At 39.2% G+C, this 19,927-nt stretch overlaps 1 protein-coding gene across 1 annotated transcript; it reads left to right on the forward strand.

The window, feature by feature from the left end:
• The first annotated feature begins 4,532 nt into the window (after positions 1 to 4,532).
• On the forward strand, positions 4,533 to 14,628 carry LMOD2 (leiomodin 2). The gene is made up of 3 exons (XM_063309561.1): positions 4,533 to 4,915; positions 9,572 to 11,182; positions 14,200 to 14,628. The coding sequence occupies exons 1-3, from the start codon at positions 4,643 to 4,645 to the stop codon at positions 14,224 to 14,226; spliced, it is 1,911 nt and encodes a 636-aa protein (XP_063165631.1). The 5' UTR covers positions 4,533 to 4,642; the 3' UTR covers positions 14,227 to 14,628.
• Positions 14,629 to 19,927: the final 5,299 nt, after the last annotated feature.

The raw sequence follows: 19,927 nt of genomic DNA on the forward strand, positions 1-19,927 counted from the left end.
TAAATAATCTCCATGAATTGTGGAAAGAATTGGCCTTCTTAACTCTCCCTTTTACCAGTTCCTTCATTTTTTGCAAAGCTTGGGCTTTGTTTATGTCAAACCTGATTGCTCTGAACTTTCTTTAGAAGCACCCCGTTATGTGCATGTGGAAGATCATAGAATTATGATCACTGTTCCCATTTGGCTAAATATTTTGTCAGTCCTGGAACGATTCTGGGCATGATTTATGATCAGTCTGGTGTTGGCTCCAGACTAGATGTTTCCGAGCATCATCATTAAGGATATCTAGAAATTAGGTTTCAAGTCAAGAACATGCATTTTCCTAGTCTATATGAGGATAACTGAACTCCTCCATTGTTGTTGTTGTTGTTATTTCTTTTTCAGATGCCTGTCTAATTCCATTTTCCATCTGTAGATCGACTTTAATTTCTTGATCAAGGGGGCACCAACATGTTCCTACTTGATTTGAGGAACTGATCTGAACCACCACAATGACTAGTGTGAGTTTGCTCCACTTGTGAGTTCTCTTTTGCGGGATTCCAGGAGCTCTACCACCAATATATTCTTCCCTATCTTTTCTGTAGATCTTATTTTAAGAGATAACATCTTCCATTCCACCAGATCTCTGTAAAACACATTACAATTAAGTTTTCTTCTAACATCAAGCACTCTATTTCTCCCAATTTGGCTTGGAGGCTTCTGATATTTGTATAAAAACACTTAGGCAGTCTTACCCTTGAATTTGCTAAGGCTATTATCCTTGTAAATTTGTGGCTTTCTTGACTGATTATGTTCATTTCCCAGATCTACACTGCCCCTCTGAACAGTCACAAAAACATTCACTCTCATTGGTGATTTTTCCTGAACAAGATCCTTGTCATATCTGGTTAGATTTTCTCTTGGAATCTGTTGAAAAACTGATCTCTCACATTTTGATATTATACATCAGCAGTCCAATAACCTCCTACATTTAATCCCCTCCCACTTGGAGGGTAGATTTTCTTTCTCTTTTAAATCATGTTAAATCATGTTACCTCCTGGGTGAGGTAAGTGGTGCTGTGACTGCCCTCTCTTGGTGCCTGGGGGCTGTGGGGGTCTGGATGGGGAAAAACAGGCTTCAGCTGAACTCTGGTAAGATGGAGTGGCTGTGGGTTAAGGGTTCTTCCGTATCCAGGACATTGTCATCTTTGGTTCTGGATGGGGTTGCACTGCCCCAGACAAACCCAGTTTGGAATCTGGGGGTCCTTCTGAACTCACGGCTCCTGCTCAAAGAGCAGGTGGCAGTCGTGGCCAGGAGGGCCTTTGCGCAACTTTGTGTTGTGTGCCAGTTATGCCCTTTCCTGGATCAGGAGGCCCTCCAAACAGTCACTCATGCCCTGGTCATCTCCCATATAGACTACTGCAATGTAGGGGCTACACTGGAAGAGTATCTGGAAGTGCCCCAAGATCGGCACACATAACACCTTTGCTGCGCAAGCTGCACTGGGTACCTGTTTGCTTCTGGGTCCAATAAAGCCCTACATGGCACTGGGCCAGGCTACCTGAGCGACCGCCTCATCCCTGTTACATCAACCCGTCCCACCCGATCATGCAGAGAGGGCATGTTATGGACCCCATCTGTCTGTTTGGGGGGGTCCAGGAAACGGCCCTTCTCTGCAGTGGCTCCCGCCCTCTGGAACATCCTGCCCCTGGAGGTGAGGCAGGCCCCTTCACTCCTGACCTTCTAGAAGGCCCTGAAGACTTCTGCCATCTCGCTTGGGGCGGGAAGGGGAGTAGTTGCTCTTGGGGAGGGCTGGCGCCTTAGAGTATTCCCCACATACATACGAACTGAATTAGATCTTTTACCGCCATCTGGATTTTTTAAATCTTTTCTCTTTCTCTTTTATATTTGTATTTATCTTTTATATACTATTTATGGTTATTGTTTTTAACTTGTCAGCTTATTGTAAACCCCCCAGAGTCCCTCTTCTGGGGGGAGATGGGCGGTGGCAAAATCTGAATGAATGAATGAATGAATGAATGAATAAATAAATAAATAAATAAATAAATAAGCAAGCCTATTATGACAACATTAGTTCTAGTATGTTTCTTATTCCATCATAACCGCTGATTTTCAGTAACCCCACCAAATTCTAGGTTGGGTGTGCAGTGGGTTACTCAAAACAGGTTAAGGGTCTGGTTGCTCATTTTTGCCTGGTCGCTCATTTTAATTTTAAAATTTAATTTTTTAATTTTAAAAAAGACCCTGTCACTTTTTTAGATTACTGAACCAGTCTTACTTTTACCTGTTTTATCTCTTCCAGTGTTTAACTGAAAATTACCCCAAAGAATATAAGTCCATTAGATCTACTTTTGACTCTGTGCCCAGCACTGAACAAGATCAGTGTTTTGTCCATTTTATCAGAGCTTCACTCAGCTTTCTCTTCTCCAGGCTAAACATAACCTCTTCCTCCAACTTTTCCCCATACAGTATGACCTGTTCTCTCTGGTGTCGGTCTTTCTCCAAGGATGTGCCTGTTTGTGTTTATTTTTGTGAAAGTTGTGTTGCACAAAGCTGTGCTTAAAACTCCAGATGAGGTCTGTGTGAAGTAGAAGAAAATATGGCTATATGTTTAATGCTTCCTTTGACTTGTATGCTATGGTAGTTTGAATGCAGCTTAAAATTGCATTCATCTTTTTGCAGCCAGATCAGACTGCCAACTTAAGGGAAGCCTGTTCCAGGAAGGCATGGAGGAGCCACACTCATTGTTCCAATACAAAAATAGCTATCTCCAGAACACCATCTGTCAACAAAGAAATAGCACTTTTTTTTCCACAATTTTGGCCTAGGCTTACATTCAGTACTTTAAAAAAATTGCCATCTTAGCTCACTGTTATGCCTAACAACTCCAGTTTGAATGAAGTTAACAAGCCTGTATATTTCAAATAACTAACCCATCAACGGAGTAGCCTTTACTATTTATTCTGATAAAGCAATTTTCTAGCTGGAGCACCGTAATATATGTATAATCATTTGAAAGTGTGTGCATTGCTTTAATCATGGTTTTATTACCCAATTACACCTCCTAGTCCTTTTCTTTTATACACTTGTTTCTCTACTTTTTGGTTCTGCAATTGTAGCCATCCAGATACCTAGGAAAAATAATAGATGCATAAAAATTAAACCTGTCTGTGAACAATATGGGCCAAAACAAGTATACCTATTTAAAATCAAGCTTTAATGAAAGCTTCACAGAAAAGGATTGTATTGATACAAATATAGAGAGGTTTTATGAGTCAGCTGTCAGTAAAATGATTCGGGAATGTATATGAGCCCTAGGTCACCTCCTGTCTAAAGATAATCCCAATTGCTGTATGTAAGTTCTAAAGAGGGATAATGAAACAGTTTATATATAAATCAAGTATAGTCTGAACTACCATTTAATACTGCTGTTACAGATTTTTGTTTCATCTAATTAAATGTATATAACCCCATTCAGTGTTATTTAGAGAATCTGCAATTACAGGAAGATCATTTAGACTACTACTAGATAGATAGATAGATAGACAGACAGACAGACAGACAGACAGACAGGCCACAGCCCACCTGAGAGTTAAGCATGCTTTAAACAAATTGAAATAATTGAACCATAGGTATTTTTTCTCAAAATATGTATTTAATTATTCCATTGATAATGCTTCTACATCTAAGAACAATGACACAATTTTCACAGAAATGCAAACATTTCCAAAAAAACCCCCTAATTTTTAACCTTCAGATTAGTGTAGGAAGAATGAAGATCAGATCCTTTCATATAAGAGTTTACAAGTCCATCCCCACAAAATGAATTCTATAATAACAATGCTGTTGCTCTCCCAGTATGCAGCTTTAACAGTTTTTTTTTTTTAATGAAGTAGTAATTGTCAAGTTCAGATCCACTTCTATATCTTGACATTTTTTTAAAGAAAAAAACCCCATATAGCTGAGTTAAAGGACTATTTTTTAAAAAGTAAACTGTTCTTTGCCTAATTTTAGTGGCATATTCCATAATTTTGGGAATGAGGATTTTCGTATTTCCATCTTATATTCTCAAAATTAGCAGATCTCAGTTTGGACAGTAATGATCCTTTCTCACCCTGTTCCTCTCCTGACAACAGTGAAAACAAGGGGTGTCACAGCTAAGAAAATATGTTGTCCCACTTTGGAATGACACTAATCATGCTGAACAAAGCACTCCTTTCATTACCTGGTCTTTGTTGCTTGGGTAGACACAAAGTCTTTGTAAGTGTGCTTGTTGTTTTATGAACAACCATCTTCCTGGGCCTCTAAATCCACAGATGAGTATTCATTTTCCTTTTATCAAGCCACTCTAAATATGGTTCTGGTCAGTATGTCAGTAATCCCTGTGTTTAAGAGACATAAGACACTGGTGCGTTGGGACATTCTTTCTGCTCAACTCCTGCTGACGTCTGATGCTTAAAACAGAGCATGCTTTCATCCTTCCGTGCATTGTCGCAACCCCCTAGGAATATTTTTAAAAGGTGCTGCAGTTACTGGGGGAAACATTTGCCGACCAAAGCAGATGCAGACCCCTTGGTTTCAGTGTCCGTGAATGCTGCGTTGTAGTTTCAACTTTACCTCAGCCTGACAACAGAAGGGACCATGTCTAACTTTGGCTACAGGCGAGAGCTTAGTAAATATGAAGACCTCGATGAAGATGAGCTCCTTGCTTCTCTTACTGATGAGGAGCTGAAGGAGCTGGAGAAAGAGTTGGAGGATATCGAGCCTGACCGGAACCTTCCTGTGGGGCACAGGCAAAAGAGTCTAACGGAGAAAACTCCCACAGGAACTTTTAGCCGGGAGGCACTGATGGCCTACTGGGAAAGGGAGACCAAGAAGCTTCTTGAAAAAGAGAGGATGGGGGCATGTGAGCAGGTACGAGAGCAATTGCATTAAGTCGGCCCTAGAAATATTCCCTTTCACTTTGTACTCTTATTCCAGAGAATGCTTTCCCTTCTCTGTATTTTCCATCATACTGAAAAGCCAATTGATCAAGAGTAGAATATTTATTAAAGTGTGGTAGTTAACAGTGTGAAGATCTTTTTTATATAAAAATATTCTTTTTACATGAAGGAACATCCAAAAATGTGATCAAAGTACAAGCTGAGCAGTACTGACGTGGTCACAGTCGGATTGATTATGCGTTTTTGCTAAATGTATAACTCATATCTCAGCTTCAGTAACACATCTAATATCAAATTCTGTTTAGCATTGCGCTACAACAGATGTGGCCTACCACATTCCAGACTTGCGGCATTTAATCTGCTTTTAGAAAAACCTTGAAATCCAGCAACAGAAGCTAGTACAAAATGGTGACTCAACAGAGGATGCTAATTATTGGTTGCATTTAATGAGCTATTATATACACAGACAGAATCTGAATATTTAAGAGTCTTATTCAGATTCTCAAATAATTCATGTGATGAAGGAATATGGAGATATGCACACTAACTTCAATCTACTTCTTTCCATTATGTTGTACATCATATTTTTCAGGATCTCAAATTGTACAGAAAACCCCTAGAAGTAAGAAACTGGCATGCATAAGTTTGCACTTCAGATGTTTGTTTCTGACACACTGTATGTACAGCAAAGGGAGGACAATACAAGTATGCTTTTCTCCTCTCTTATCATCAGAATAAATTGACTGTCTGAATAAGGCCAAGTATAAATCTAGTCACAGGAATTACAAATGGTGGTAATGAGTTGAACATCTTTGCTGACCTGCTGAAAATCATTCCATGATGTGCCAACAAGTCTTCACCAACTTTCTGTCCAACCCTTCCCCTTCCCTTCCCCTTCCCCTGTCCCTCCCTTTCTGTCTCCAACTCCCCAATTCCAAAGGCCTTTGAAGAAACTTCATCGTAACAGCTTTATAAACTCAGGGAAGTTTCCAAAGCAATTTGTTAGAATGAGATAGGAAGGAGCACTGCAGTTTATAACACACTAAAAAATATTGCAATCAAAACATCATATTAATGACCACTTCACATTTATGACAGATGATGATAGATGTTAGATGATAGATAGAATAGATAGGTAATAGATCTTGGGCGTCTCTAGAAACTAGAAAATGGATCTTTCAACACATTTTTAAAAATGTGGTTTTAGGAAGAAATATGAATATGAAGCCCCCCCCCCCTCCTATTTCAACCTCCTAAAAAAAAGCCAGACATTTCAAATTTCAGCCTGATCTCTTTTAGTAATATCACCATGCCAGCGCTGTGCCGATCATAACAGCAAGAATAAACAAGAAAGAGAGTGTCCCATGTCTATCAAAAGGTTGGGATAAGTCCAAGTCAGAGGAAGATTAGAAATACTTGGCTGGACAATAATGAATTGAATATTAAACTACAAGAAAAAGGTTTCCATGTAACTACGGGTAAGATGGTCTCTCCAGCTACCAAATATATCAGAGTTATCCTTTTATCCCATATACATCTTTGTTTCTTTTGTATTATAACATTGTTTTTGTAGAGCAGAAAACTGGAGTAAAATATCACAACCAGTAAAGAGAGAATAACATTCCCAGCAGTATCCAGATTACAGGGCTTTATTTAACTCTGAACTGATAAAGTCATGTTTCTCCCCATGAAAAACAGCACCATTCTTATCAGAACCAGACTCAAGGAATGTATCTTAGCGCTTCAGCCAGGGTGTTGGTATGCAGTCCAAGTATTAATATCTATTGGTCATCCTGACTTTCCAAGGGCAAAAGTAAATAACAATAACAAGCAGTGTTATAATGCAAATAAGAAAAAAGTAATGAAGAAAAAAGCAGGATTCAGAGTTATGTAATTCAACAGTAGACCTAAATAGCAACAACAGTCATTATGTCTGAACTGGGAAGGTACAAGCACAGTTAATTCTAGACTTAATTTCAACCTACACTTGACACTGCTTGGCACTTCTCTGAAATTGCTCTGTCTTTCAAGCCCAGTGATTGTAATTCAAGCTTCAAACTTTAAGGACAAAGCCCTTACGCTACAGGCATGGAGTCTGCATGGATAATATTCCATTACAGTTCAACAGAGTTCTAGTTCTCTATCCTAACACACACACACTTGTGGGTGTCTGCCTGTGTAACAGTAAAGGAGAACAATAACATGTTGGGCATAATTAATGGTCTTGGGTATACTGCTGATATTCCATTTTTTCATTTTGGAACTTCACATGGTTGGAGGAAAACTAATTGTACCAGCTTGAAACAGAAATGTGCAATGGTGGGAGATCAAAGTTTTCTATGCTTAATTGCTGCATCCAGAGTTTGAATGCCAGGACGTTCCAAGGTTTTTTTCATGGCCTTGTTTATTAAAAGATATATTTGTATTATTCCAGGATTTTCTCCTTATTTCAGTCCTAGAACTGATAAAGTGAGACTATTGCTGGCAATTAGAGAAAAAAAGTGCATAATACTGTTTATACAGTTAAGAGGGCTGGACTAGAATCCCAAATCTTTTTTGGGGGGAGAGGATGTTTAACATTTCAGTGAGATTCAAGCAAAAAAAGTTACCTAAGTGTATGCTGTGGTAATGCAAGCTTAGCAAAAAGGGGTCCAAACAAGGTAACTTGGAAGCACTCACTGAAAATACAAAACTGACAGCATCAACCAGTTTTATTTTTGTACATTGACATATCACTATATGAGATGTCAACATTAAAACTCTGCATATTGACCAGATAATATATTTTTTCCTGATCTGATAGTTGAGAATACTATCTTGATACTATCGAGATTGTATTTGGCTAGACAGCTTAGAATGGGATGGGCAACTCTTTCTGGTCCAAAGATCTTGGACTTAGAGTGGTATGCTAAGGATCCAGAAATGGGACATATACACAGACAACAACAAATTTATTTATATTCATATTTACTTACAATCAAATGTGTCCTATAAATTCACTCCTGTTAAAAATTACAGTTTGGTAACAAAATTGACCAGAGCCAGTGTAATGGTTAAAGGTACTGGGATAGAAAGTGGGAGACTGTGAATTCTAGTCCTGCCTTAGGCACAAAGTCAGCTGGATGACCTTGGGCCAGTCACTCTCTCTCTGCCCTAGGAAGAAGGCAAGGGCAAACTACTTCTGAAAAAGTTGCCAAGAAAACTACAAAGGCTTGTCCATGTAGCCACCATGAGTCAAGACTGACATGAAGGCAACAAATTAAATAAATAAACATTGAGCTCTCCAGGGGTTTTCTGCAGTGCTTATAAAGACCTTGTGCAGATGAAGTTTCAGGTTTCACCCTTCTGGATTAGAAGAGTAAATGAATTACACATCATTCTAAGTACACATTTTAAAACTTACTGAAACACCAGTCATTTTCTTCTTTTACCTCACTCTAGATCAGAAACATGTTGGATGGGATGGAAGCTAACCCTTTCTCTCTTTGAGGTGATTTTTAAAACTAAAATCACCACCAGCAGCTGCTACTTCCCAGGGTGCTGTTCTCTGAAAACATACAATAGTCACTTGGAGGCAAATGGTGGTTACAGTAGTTATAATTCTGCTGTTAGTCCTCAGTAATATTGTAAATACTTTCCAATAGGTATTATGACACACAACCACAACATTCTAAATTTTAAAGATCTTCAGTAAATTGTGATCTGATGCTTAGGTACATGGGGTATTTTTTGTGCAAAACTGTTCTTTGAGGATGCAGTATCTGCTTCTCAAAAACAAATGAAAAAACAGTTGTCCATAATTTTTTGGTACATAATTGTCTGGAAAAATCTTCAGGAAAGCTCACTGGAATGAAATTTATTTATTTATCTATCAAATTTTGCCAACACCCATCTCCCCCCAAAGCGGGGACTCTGGGTGGTTTACAACCAGGATAAAACATTAAAATACCATAAAAATATAAATACAAATATAATATTCAAATAAATTCAATATGAAATCCAGATGACAATGCTAGTTGGAAAATCGCTCAGAAGGCCATTTAGAGCACTAACCATCTCTAGGAGTGATTACTCCTCCTCCCGCCCCAAGCAAGTTGTTTATGAAAAGCCACAAGAGATGGAATCTGCCTTATCTCTGGGGGAAGAGTGTTCCAGAGGGCAGGTGCCACTGCAGAGAGGGTGCACTTCCTGGACCCCGCCAGATGGAATTTTCTTACAGACGGGGTCCATAACATGCCCTCTCTGCATGATCGGGTGGGACAGATGGACGTAAAGGGATGAGGCAGTCCCTCAGGTACCCTGGTCCCATGCCATGTAGGGCTTTAAAGGTGATAACCAACACCTTAAATTGAACCTGGAAGCAGACCTGCACCCAATGCAGCTCGGGAAGCAGTGGTGTAATATGTGCCGATCTAGGGGCACCAATAATTGCTTGTGTGGCCACATTTTGGACCAGCTGTAGCTTCTGGATACTCTCTAAGGGTAGCCCCATGTAGAGCAGATTACAGTAGTCTATATGGGAGATGACCAGGGCATGAGTGACTGTGCAATTTGAGAAGCTTTAGAGATAAAGTATTTTTTTTTATCCTTTACTTTTGATCATGACTGAACCACCATTCCCTTTTAGGATTATAAGCAAGAAGAAGAAGAAGAAGAAGGAGAAGAAGAAGAAGGAAGAGGAGAAGGAGAAGAAGAAGAAGTAGAAGAAGAGGAAGATGGTGACGGGTCAGAAGAAATTAAAGAAGAATATTTCACAGGAAGTAACAGTGGAATTTCTGAAGAGGTGCACGATGAAGAAGATGAAGAGGAGGACAGAGAGGATGAAAACAAAGAGGATGAGAAAATCAATGAAGATGATGAAGGGGAGGAAGAGGAGGAAGAGGAGGAAGAGGATGACAGAGGAGAAGTAAGTAGCACAGATGATGAAGAGGAATCTGTTGAAGAGTGTGAAAATTTTACAGATACTGAAAAGCAAAATTCGCTCACCATTAAACTAAAAAACCATAATAAAAATGAAAATGAAATTGTTAGCAATGGTCACAGTGAAAAAGAAGCAGATTTGAGCTACAGAATGGGAGCCATGCATCCATGTGGAAATCCAACTGTGATTGAAGATGCATTAGAAAAAGTTAGTAGCAATGATCCCGACACTACCGAGGTCAACTTAAACAATATTGAAAATATCACACCACAGATGCTTATACATTTTTCTCAGGCCCTCAGGAATAACACCATAGTCAAGACTTTTAATCTGGCTAACACTCATGCAGATGACAACGTTGCAATGGCTATTGCAGGTATGCTAAAAGTGAATCAACATATTGTGAGTCTGAATCTAGATTCCAATTTTATCACAGGCAAAGGAATTATAGCTATCATGAGGGCTTTGCAGAACAACAAAATTTTAACAGAATTACGTTTCCACAACCAAAGGCACATAATGGGCAGTCAGGCTGAAATGGACATGGTTAAACTTCTAAGGGACAATACTACTATTGTGAAACTAGGCTATCACTTTGAGCTTGCTGGACCAAGAATGAGTATGACAAGCATTCTGACAAGAAATATGGATAAACAAAGGCAGAAACGGATGCAGGAACAGAGACAGCAAGAGGCCAGTTTGGATGGAGCAGTCAATCCAAAGACCAAAGCATTGCAGAGGGGAACTCCTGGTTCTTCACCATATTCATCTCCTAGAAGTTCACCTTGGTCCTCTCCAAAGATTTCTAAGAAAGTTTCAGCTTCTCAAAACCAACTTTCACCTCCCAAAATTTCACCTATACCTTCTCCAAAGATTTCAAAGAAAGCTACTCCTGTTAAAAACCCAGCTCTGTCCCCACCACAATCACCACCTCCACCACCACCACCAACAGTACCACCTCCACCACCACCACCACCTCCTCCTCCTCCCACTCTTCTTCTACCACCACCTCCTCCTCCTCCTCCTCAAATAGTTTTAGAGAAAAAAGCACCCACCAGGAATATTGCTGAAGTTATAAAACAGCAGGAAAATGCCAAAAAGGGTCTACAAAATAATCAGAAGAAGAAAAAAAGCAAGAAAAATAAACAATGTGAGAATGCAATATTAAAAGAAATTAAAAATTCGTTAAAATCTGTCCCAGACAATGTGTCAGAAGGAGGGTCACGTCCTTCTACCCGACCTTCTACCCCAGTAAGATCACTCCACAGTGATCTTATGGAGGCAATTCGTGGAAGTAGCATGAAGCAGCTAAAGCGGGTAAGTAATCGTAATCTCAAGAGTTGATTTGGAATGGGAAACAAGTTAGGCTTACAGACAGATAATCATGATTTTTTAAAGGATATCTATAGGGTGATAAACTTCTTATCATTTTGTTAACAAGGGAAACTATTTCCTTAACTTGCCCCTGGGCAGTGGTGGGAATTGAGCATTAATGAAGATGTCAAGCAAGCAGCTCCTTGGGAGATGAGAACCCTCAAGAAGGCACTCCATAGAAAGAGCTTCTTACCAAACAGCCATATGCCCAAACCCTCTCAGCTGGCATTCTTTGGTATGAAACAAAATTACAGTGCTCCTACAAATCAATGATTTCCCATTTGTGTTCTTTCATGTTTTTCTTTTTGGCTGAAAAATAACTTTTCTGCAAAACAAGAGGTCTGCTTATTTTTAGATTCATTCCTGATTCCCACTTCCATACTACTTTATTATTTGATCCAATTTTGTGTCTTAAAGAAACTAGCATTGAAAGACAGGAGAGCTAATTTGGTTCACAAGAGATAAATCTTAATCATAGCCAGACATTCAGGTCTCATGTAATCTTGTCATATTAAGTGGGAGGCACCCTCACTGACTATAAAGATAGGATGGGACTTCAACGTTCAAAATGGATTGGAAGTAAACCATTTCTCCTCCCTCAGTGGTAAAGGAAAAGTGATTTTTCTGAGATCTGGTCAGTGGATAGCAGTCTTTTTTTCCCCTGAATTGCACAATGGGAGGAGTCTCGCAACTTGACACCTGTAATTCAGTATCTTAAACTGCTATGGAGTTGATCATTCCACCTATTTCATGCAGTTCTAATAAAGTTAATACACAGTACAGTTGAAGCCATTAGTGGACAGCTAGGACCACAGAATGGAGCAGAGTTTAACACAGCGGAGGAGCCGTGCACAGAAAAATAATATTATCTTAGATAGCTTTAATGAGCACATTAGAGACACACATGTTATTGATCTTACACACTTAGCCCTCCCAAGCATGAAGAATCACATGCTTAGAGTAGGTTCAAAATTAAAGTAAAAAGAGTCTTACTGATTTTTATTCTTGGTTCAGTTACATCCATCTTCAGTGGAAAAATTATGTTCCTTGTTTCTTCTATTCTTTCCCTATACTTAGTGATCTCTCAGCCCTACAGCTGCTAAGAGCTGCATGGAAGAAAGGGCTAGGCACTTGGCTTTAGGCCCAAGATGGAGACAGAAGCAAAACATGCTTCTACTCCAATGGTGAAGGAGGAAGAGAGAGAGAGAAGAAGTGGGAGTGGCAACAAACAGCTTTCTCTAACTAGCATGGAGAGTTGCATCCTGGGAACAAACTCAATTTACATGCTAATTGAGGCATGCTGATTTGCTAACACTTCTGTGACCAGTCTGATATGTGGTTGCTACGAGTCAAGAACAACTTGATGGCACATAATCAATCAATCAATCATACTGAAGGACCTGCAGATGTGACAGGTCAGCCTGTACTCTCTAGTGCGGTTCCATAGTTATTTTCATTTTTGGAATTCTACAATGGAAAACATTCTGTTCAGCCATATTTCTCTTGTATGAGCAGATCATCCCACATTAGGGATGATAGAATTTGGCATTTGTAAGAGCACTCTTGCAATTGAATTGGGAAACTGCCTTGAGTATCATGGATGCCAGCTTCTCTAATTAGAGAGGTAGTATCAGGGCAACAGGATCTGAAAGCAAAATAACCCCTTCCTACCAGTAATCAGTGTTATAAAGATGACTCTTATATGTAACTGAGAGTTCTACAGGTATGGGGACACAACAGGCTATTATTGATTAATGTCATTAAAAGGATTGGCCCAGATCTCATAAAGGTCAGATCTGTTTTAAAATTTGGTTGATCTAGATGTTGATACTCTACCAGTTGTCCAACAATTACTTAGCTTTGCTGCTTATATTTGTATGGATAAGCAAAAATGTTTACCTGTAACAGTAAGGAAGTCATCATAATATAAAAATATTCAATGGAACTAAGTATACTTGCTCCAAGAACAGCTTAATTTAGGGAAAAGAGTGAGCAAATTCTTTTGTGGCCTGGAGTCACACTTTTTTCCAGCACAACAGAAATTAATATTATTTATTTACTTATTTTCCAAAAACAATTAGAGGGGGAAAAAAAGGAAAGGAAAAAGAGGTATAAGAAAAAGCTACAAACATTGTGAGATGATTAGATTTTTAAAAACTATACAATGATTCGATTTTACACATTAGAATACCTTATATCAACTTAACACTTTAAATCATTTCTTTAAAAAATTATCTTGGCTGTTAAGGGCTGCAAGGGCATAGCTGGTGTGTGGTAATCTGGTGTGTGGGCTGATATTTATTTATTTTGTACTTAAAATCATTCAGGAGGGATTTTAAGTACAAAATATGTATCTTGTCAACTTTGGGCACTGATTTCAATTCTAACTTTCCATGGGAAAAATAAGCCCCAATCTGAAGAGGGGAGTTAAGGTGTAAAAAGTGCCTGTTTCATCTGTTAAATGCTTCAGTGCCTTCCCCAGATTAGCCAAGCCTTTTGGCTCTATCACTGTGGAAGCTGTGGCCCATAATTTAGGGCCTGCTTTTGGGAAGGATAAAGAGAAATAGAATTCTGTTTATCAGAGTTGCAAAACTACCATGATTTTTGAGGATCTTGAGGGCCATACTGTTCCAGTAGTAGATGGAAAAGTACTCAATGTAAGAGCGGGCTTCAAGCGTCTTAAGGGGTGAGCCTACAAAACTTAAGACACACATTGTTATTTCTCTTCATCTCCCAGTAGGGGTCTTAATTTTTGTCCTCATCTGCTCTGAGACCACACTTTTTTGCATCCTTGCCATCAAGCCCAAATATGCATCTAAAACATCTGTATTCTAGGCTTTACTATTACAATACACAGTACAATAGGACATTGAAACTTATGGGGTTTTCTCTACTTAGATGATTTCATTCTTTTACTTCAGTTCATATTCCTAATTTAGGTAAAACACCCTTCTTTTTAGGTGGAAATCCCAGAAGCTCTGCGATAAAAGAAAGCCAACACAATGAAATGAAGATCTATACACACACTGAAAGAGAGGTATTCAATTATCCTGCAGTGATACAATGGACTAATGTAAATGGCTTCAAAAGTGCATTCTTAGATTTGAGATATAAATAGAAAATGTCTATGAAACTTCAAGCAATACTTTTAAGAATGCAACAGTGTTTTGTTTCATTTGTAAATACGGAGAGTATTTTTTTTTAATTTAATAAGATTTCTAAGAAGACATAATTCATTTAGTTATTTACGTTGATATCAATTAGCACTTCGTAGAACAAGTCCTTTCTACAGAAAAGCAGCTGTTCAGTTCCCTGTCTTTCTTTGCCTGCATCATACATTTACAATAAATGTGGTTTGAGTTTCCAAGTGGAAAAAAACAAACAAACAATATTTGTCTTGGTTTGTTGCAAATCTGTTGACAAAGAATTATGGGTTTAAGGAGTAGTGATGGCCTGAGAAGAATCTTTTTATGCTGGAGATTTAGTGTGGATTTGTGTGGTGTTAAGATCATTACATGAAAAATGTTAGAAATGCTTTTCTGGGTGCGTGGAAGCGACTGTAAACAGTAGCTATAAAATTCTAGAGCTGGTTTCCCCCGTCAAGTGGAGCCTTGTTGTTAGGGGGTGTGTCATATTGGCACGGAAGAATTTCGTTTCACCAGAGGGATTAACAAGATCGATGACTGAACATCATGGATGTCTAGTGGCTGGTGACACATGGATGACACCCCAGTGGTTTTCATGTAGCCTGCACTAGAAGAAACTGCGCTAGCGAGTCAATTTTATATAAAATGCTTCTCCGGATAACTTAAAGGTCTGTATATTTCTACTCAGCAGGAACAAAACTCTTGAAGCTTTGCTCTTACATGTTTATTATATCTTGCTTTTGCTGCCACATCATGAGCACAGCCAGGGACCTAAAAAGCCAATACTGTACGGTAGTTCCTAGCCCGTGGCACACAAGCAAAGCCAATTCCAGCTCAATTTCATTCATTTATTTATTTTATGAACAAGGTTTATAAGGCTGCCCAACTCAAACAGAGTGACTCTGGGCAGTGTACTGGAGGAAAAACAAACAATAACCCCCCCCCCGAAAAACCCCTCCCACCATATAACATTAGACCAGTGTTTCTTAACCTTGCCACCTTTATGATGTGTGGACTTCAACTCCCAGAATTCCCCAGCCAGCATTTGCTGGCTGGGGAATTCTGGGAGTTGAAGTCCACACATTGCAAAGTTGCCAAGGTTGAGAAACACTGCATTAGACATATACAATATATAAATATAAATATTATACAAAATATAAAATGGCGACCAAGCAACATAACAGAACACCCAAAAGGGGACTCTCACTCAACCGGCCCCAGATGCCTGGGGTATCTCAGTGTATATTATGGAGTTTATACAGTCTGAGCAGAGAATACTTGTTTCTTTCAGTGAAGTACAATTACATGGCTGTAAAGAAATGGGAACGGTAGTGCAGATCATTCTAGCTCCTGCTTTTTTAACTGATACAAATTGAAACGTGAGGGATGACTGCAATATGCTATTAACTGTATCTCCCATTCTGACTGTGGACATGCATCGCACCAATTCAGATGGCTCACAGGATACCAGGCTTCACTTTTTCATGTGTGCATTATGCTGGTTGGAATGAGATTTCAAAGGAAACAAAATCCCACCCATCTATATCAAGGTGGCTCATGTTCATTCCCTGCCGTAACAAAGCCTGTGTCGGATAAGTAACCTGTATGCCCTTCCTCAGCAATAATAGCAAGTTAAGCTTCAAATTCTTCCTTTTCTGAAGACAGTATAAGGCTACCGACTCTGGTGATATTTCCTGTGATGCTTACGTTCAATATGGGGGGTTTGTACCATGTTAGTTTCTCTTCCTGGCTAGAAAGATTCCTAAAATGATGGGTGGGTGTTCATTTTCGTTTACATTTTCTTTTACGCACACACACAAACATCTCAGAACAAATATTTAGTATGGCCTACAGGAAGTATTAGGGTCACCATGAATCGTAAACGACTCGACAGCAACTAACAACAACAACAACAGGAAGTATACAGGCAGTCCTCGCTTAGTGACCACAATTAGGACTGGCAACTCTGTCACTAAGTGCTATGAGTGCTAAGCAGATAATCACTGCAATGGATTTACAACATCACTTCCCATTCAGTAGTTAAGTGAATTGCTGTGGTTGTTAAGCAAGACATCACATGACCACAACTTGTGATTTTACTTCTGTGTTCTCCATTAACTCTGCTTGTCGGAAGCCAGCTGGGAAACACACAAACGGTGATCACATGTCCCTGGGATGTTGTGACAGTCATAAATGCGAGGATTGGTTGCAAAGCTGGTTTTTTTACACAGTTGTAACTTTGAATGGTCACTAAACAATGCAGTCATTAAGTGAGGACTACCTGTAGTCTCTTTCAATTTTGTCAATAGGATTCCTTATTAATATGAAAATAAACATTTCCTTCAAGAACTCATTCTTTATCCTGATTTCCCATTAGGAAAAATCTAATAGGAATCTTTGCTCAGATGCAATTTGTTAAGAAGCTATCTCACTTTGAGCCAGGTGAGGAATAGCCGTTTTATGTTAACATCTCTCTCAAAATCTCAGAAGAAATTTGTAATGTTAGTGTTCCCTAGAGACTGCTTGCCAGTTTAGTTTTATTTTCTACTCAGTTTCCTGGAGTCATTACAAGTGCAGAAGAGTTTCCTAGTTTCTTTTTGACCTATATAAACAGAATTGTGAGATTCTCTGACCAGCTCAAGCATACCGGTTTTCTACTGCTGTTTGACCTAGAGAATTGTAAAATTCTTGGCCTTTCATATCATCGATCCTTCTGGACTGCCTACAAGGATTGCTTATGGGATGCACAGTTTGCAGTGGTTCTCTTTGGTCTGTCCATTATGACATGTTTGACAGGGCTTGGCAGCTTCACCTCTCCAGTTTAATATTTACATGAAGACCCTGACAAAGATCATCCATGAAGACAAGGTGAGGTATCCTCAGTATGCTGATAGTACCAGGTTATACTGTGCATGTCTACTCCAGGAGACATGAACAAGAGATACACTCAGGGGAGACTGTAGGACCCTGGATGGGGGAAACAGGCTTGCACTCAATCCCAGCAAGACAAAGTAGCCTTGATTACAGAAGCCATTGGATCACAGTAGAATTCCATCTTTGATGGACAGGCCCCTATGCAGAGTAAGGTTATTTTGTACTCACAGTTCCTGCCGGAAGATCATGGCCAGAAAGATCTTTGCCCAGCCTCATCTTGTGCTCCAGCTGCTGCCTTTCTTGGGACAGGAGGCTTTGCTGATGATCACTCATGACTTTGTCCTCTCACACTTAGACTATTGCAATTCACTTTACCTGGCATTGTATTTAAATACCATTTGGAAGAGACAGCTGATTGTGGATGCAATGGCTCAAGCAGTAACAGGTATGTCATGTTTTTCCCAGGTATTGCCATTACTTTGGGAACTGCATTTGTTGACAGTTGGTTTCTAGGTGCAATTCAAGATGCTGCTTGTCACCTTTAAAGTCCTTTATAGCACAGGACCTGGGTATCTGCAGGACTGCTTTTTCCAGATGGAATCTATCCATCCAATGAGATCCAGTAGGGCTAGCTTGCTGCAAGTTTCAATCCTTATAGGAATGCTGCCATCAGGGACCCCAAGGGTGAGCCTCTTCTGTGGTGCCCCTTCTCTGAAACAGCATACCTCTGGAGGTAACGTCAGCCTCATATTGTATTTTAAGCAGGTTAATACTATAATGAGGAGTTTGATCTGCTCAGAGTAGTTTTTGGTTGGAGAGGCATATAAGCCTTGGTATGTAAGCAAGTATATAAACAAACAAACAAACAGATATAAGTATGGCTATACAGTTTTGCATTATTAAGACCTTGAAGAAGAAATACCGTATCACCCAACAAGTATAACATGTTTATTGAATGCCAAATTCTTTTAACCACTCTGAAAGGCTGCCACAGGTGGTGATGATGATGATATTAAACTTGCTTGCTACTGAAAACTTTGCTGTTTTATGCCAAAACTATGTGTCCAAATTGCAGAAGATAGCAAGCAATTCCCTCCTTGAATGCTTTGTGACAGCTTCCTTGACAGTTCAAGTCCTTTTGAAGTTTATGCTGCTGTCCACTTTGTCATTCAAACACACAGGGTAAGTTTCCAGGTCGATAAAGGTCAGCCTTTCTCAACCTTTTGACCCTGGAGGAACCCTTGAAATATTTTTCAGGCCTCAGGGAACCCCTGCACACTCAGGCTCAAATATAGGCCAGAAGTTACCAAATTATTATATTCGTTTCACGTGTAGGCCTGTACTAACAGTGTTCTTAAACTAAAGAATGAAAGTTACCTTTTTAATGTGAAGTTGCTCAATTTGAAATATTTTTTTAAATCAATTGTGATCTCCCAGGGAACCCCTAGTGACCTCTTGGGAACACTAGGATTCCATGGAACCCTGGTTGAGAAACCTGATAAAGGCCTTATACCTTTAAGGCTGCAATGAAGTAGAATTTATTTTCCTCTTCTCTTTCCAATGGTGTAAAATAGATACCGCAAAATTAGAACCTCAACAAGAGAAGAATAGAAGCAAAAGGTCGTATCTAAAGAGCTGTCCTTGTGTTTCTTGGAAGACCTCCTGGCCTCTAAAATGACAGCACAGCTGTTCATAGAAAATTATGCAAAAAGATGACTAAATTCTGTATCTAGTTCTTGAGCTATGCAGTGCTGCTAGTTGCCATACTTGTAGCAATGATCAAATTACAGCTGCCAGGACAAGCTGGCTACAGTTCAAGAACACCCTGGCAGAGATTCCAATTGGTTTGCCTGTGTAATAAAGGTTATATTGGGGGCCTCTGGTTGCTTTTTTGCCCACCACTACTGATAAAATCTCATGCGCAAAAGTTTTTGTCCAATGGCAGATAAATTCCAACAAGCAAGTTCTGCAAACTTTTATTGATCAACAAGCCAGTTACATAAATATTGCACAGATATATTATGTAGAATGCATTCCAAATAGCCAAACTAAATGGCCAAAAACTCATAGTGGGCAAAAAAGGAACAAGAGCCTATAGGGGGATTCAAGAGAGGAAATCTTGTTTTAAATCGTTTGCTTATTGTTTCAAGGTCCAAAATACTGAGACTTTTTGATACTGCAGTTCTTTCACAGCTGTATGATTTGGGGTTCTTTGAAAGTTTTATGTGTCCTTGATCTGCAGCCAGCAAGCCTCATTAAAAAAGACAAAGTAAAATATCGGCAGTATCTGCAAAGCACTTATTGATTTAAAACAGTGGTTTGTATACAGCCCAGAGCCACCTATGTGGCTCTCTTTGGAAATGGAATTTTGAATTAGATTACCCTCAAATCTGATTCAGATGGGAATTTCATTCAGAACTATAGTGCTTACTCAGCTATTTCTCCTTCAAAATAATTCTTGACAAAACTGTATATCTGTAGAACAGAATGGAAGAATTAAGATAAAGTTATCTTTGTATTTCTTTGTGGGGATGTTCTTGTGTATGTATGGGATAGTAGCTGTGTTTTATAAATCATAGGATTAAACAAAGGCAACTGAAAAAGCTGGGAATCGACGAGCTATAGCTTTCTGGCTAAGTCAAAGAACTGACTGAAGAAGTTGGTAAAT

Source organism: Candoia aspera, chromosome 7 (genome assembly GCF_035149785.1).
Source record: "Candoia aspera isolate rCanAsp1 chromosome 7, rCanAsp1.hap2, whole genome shotgun sequence".
In the NCBI taxonomy this organism is placed as follows: domain Eukaryota; kingdom Metazoa; phylum Chordata; class Lepidosauria; order Squamata; family Boidae; genus Candoia; species Candoia aspera.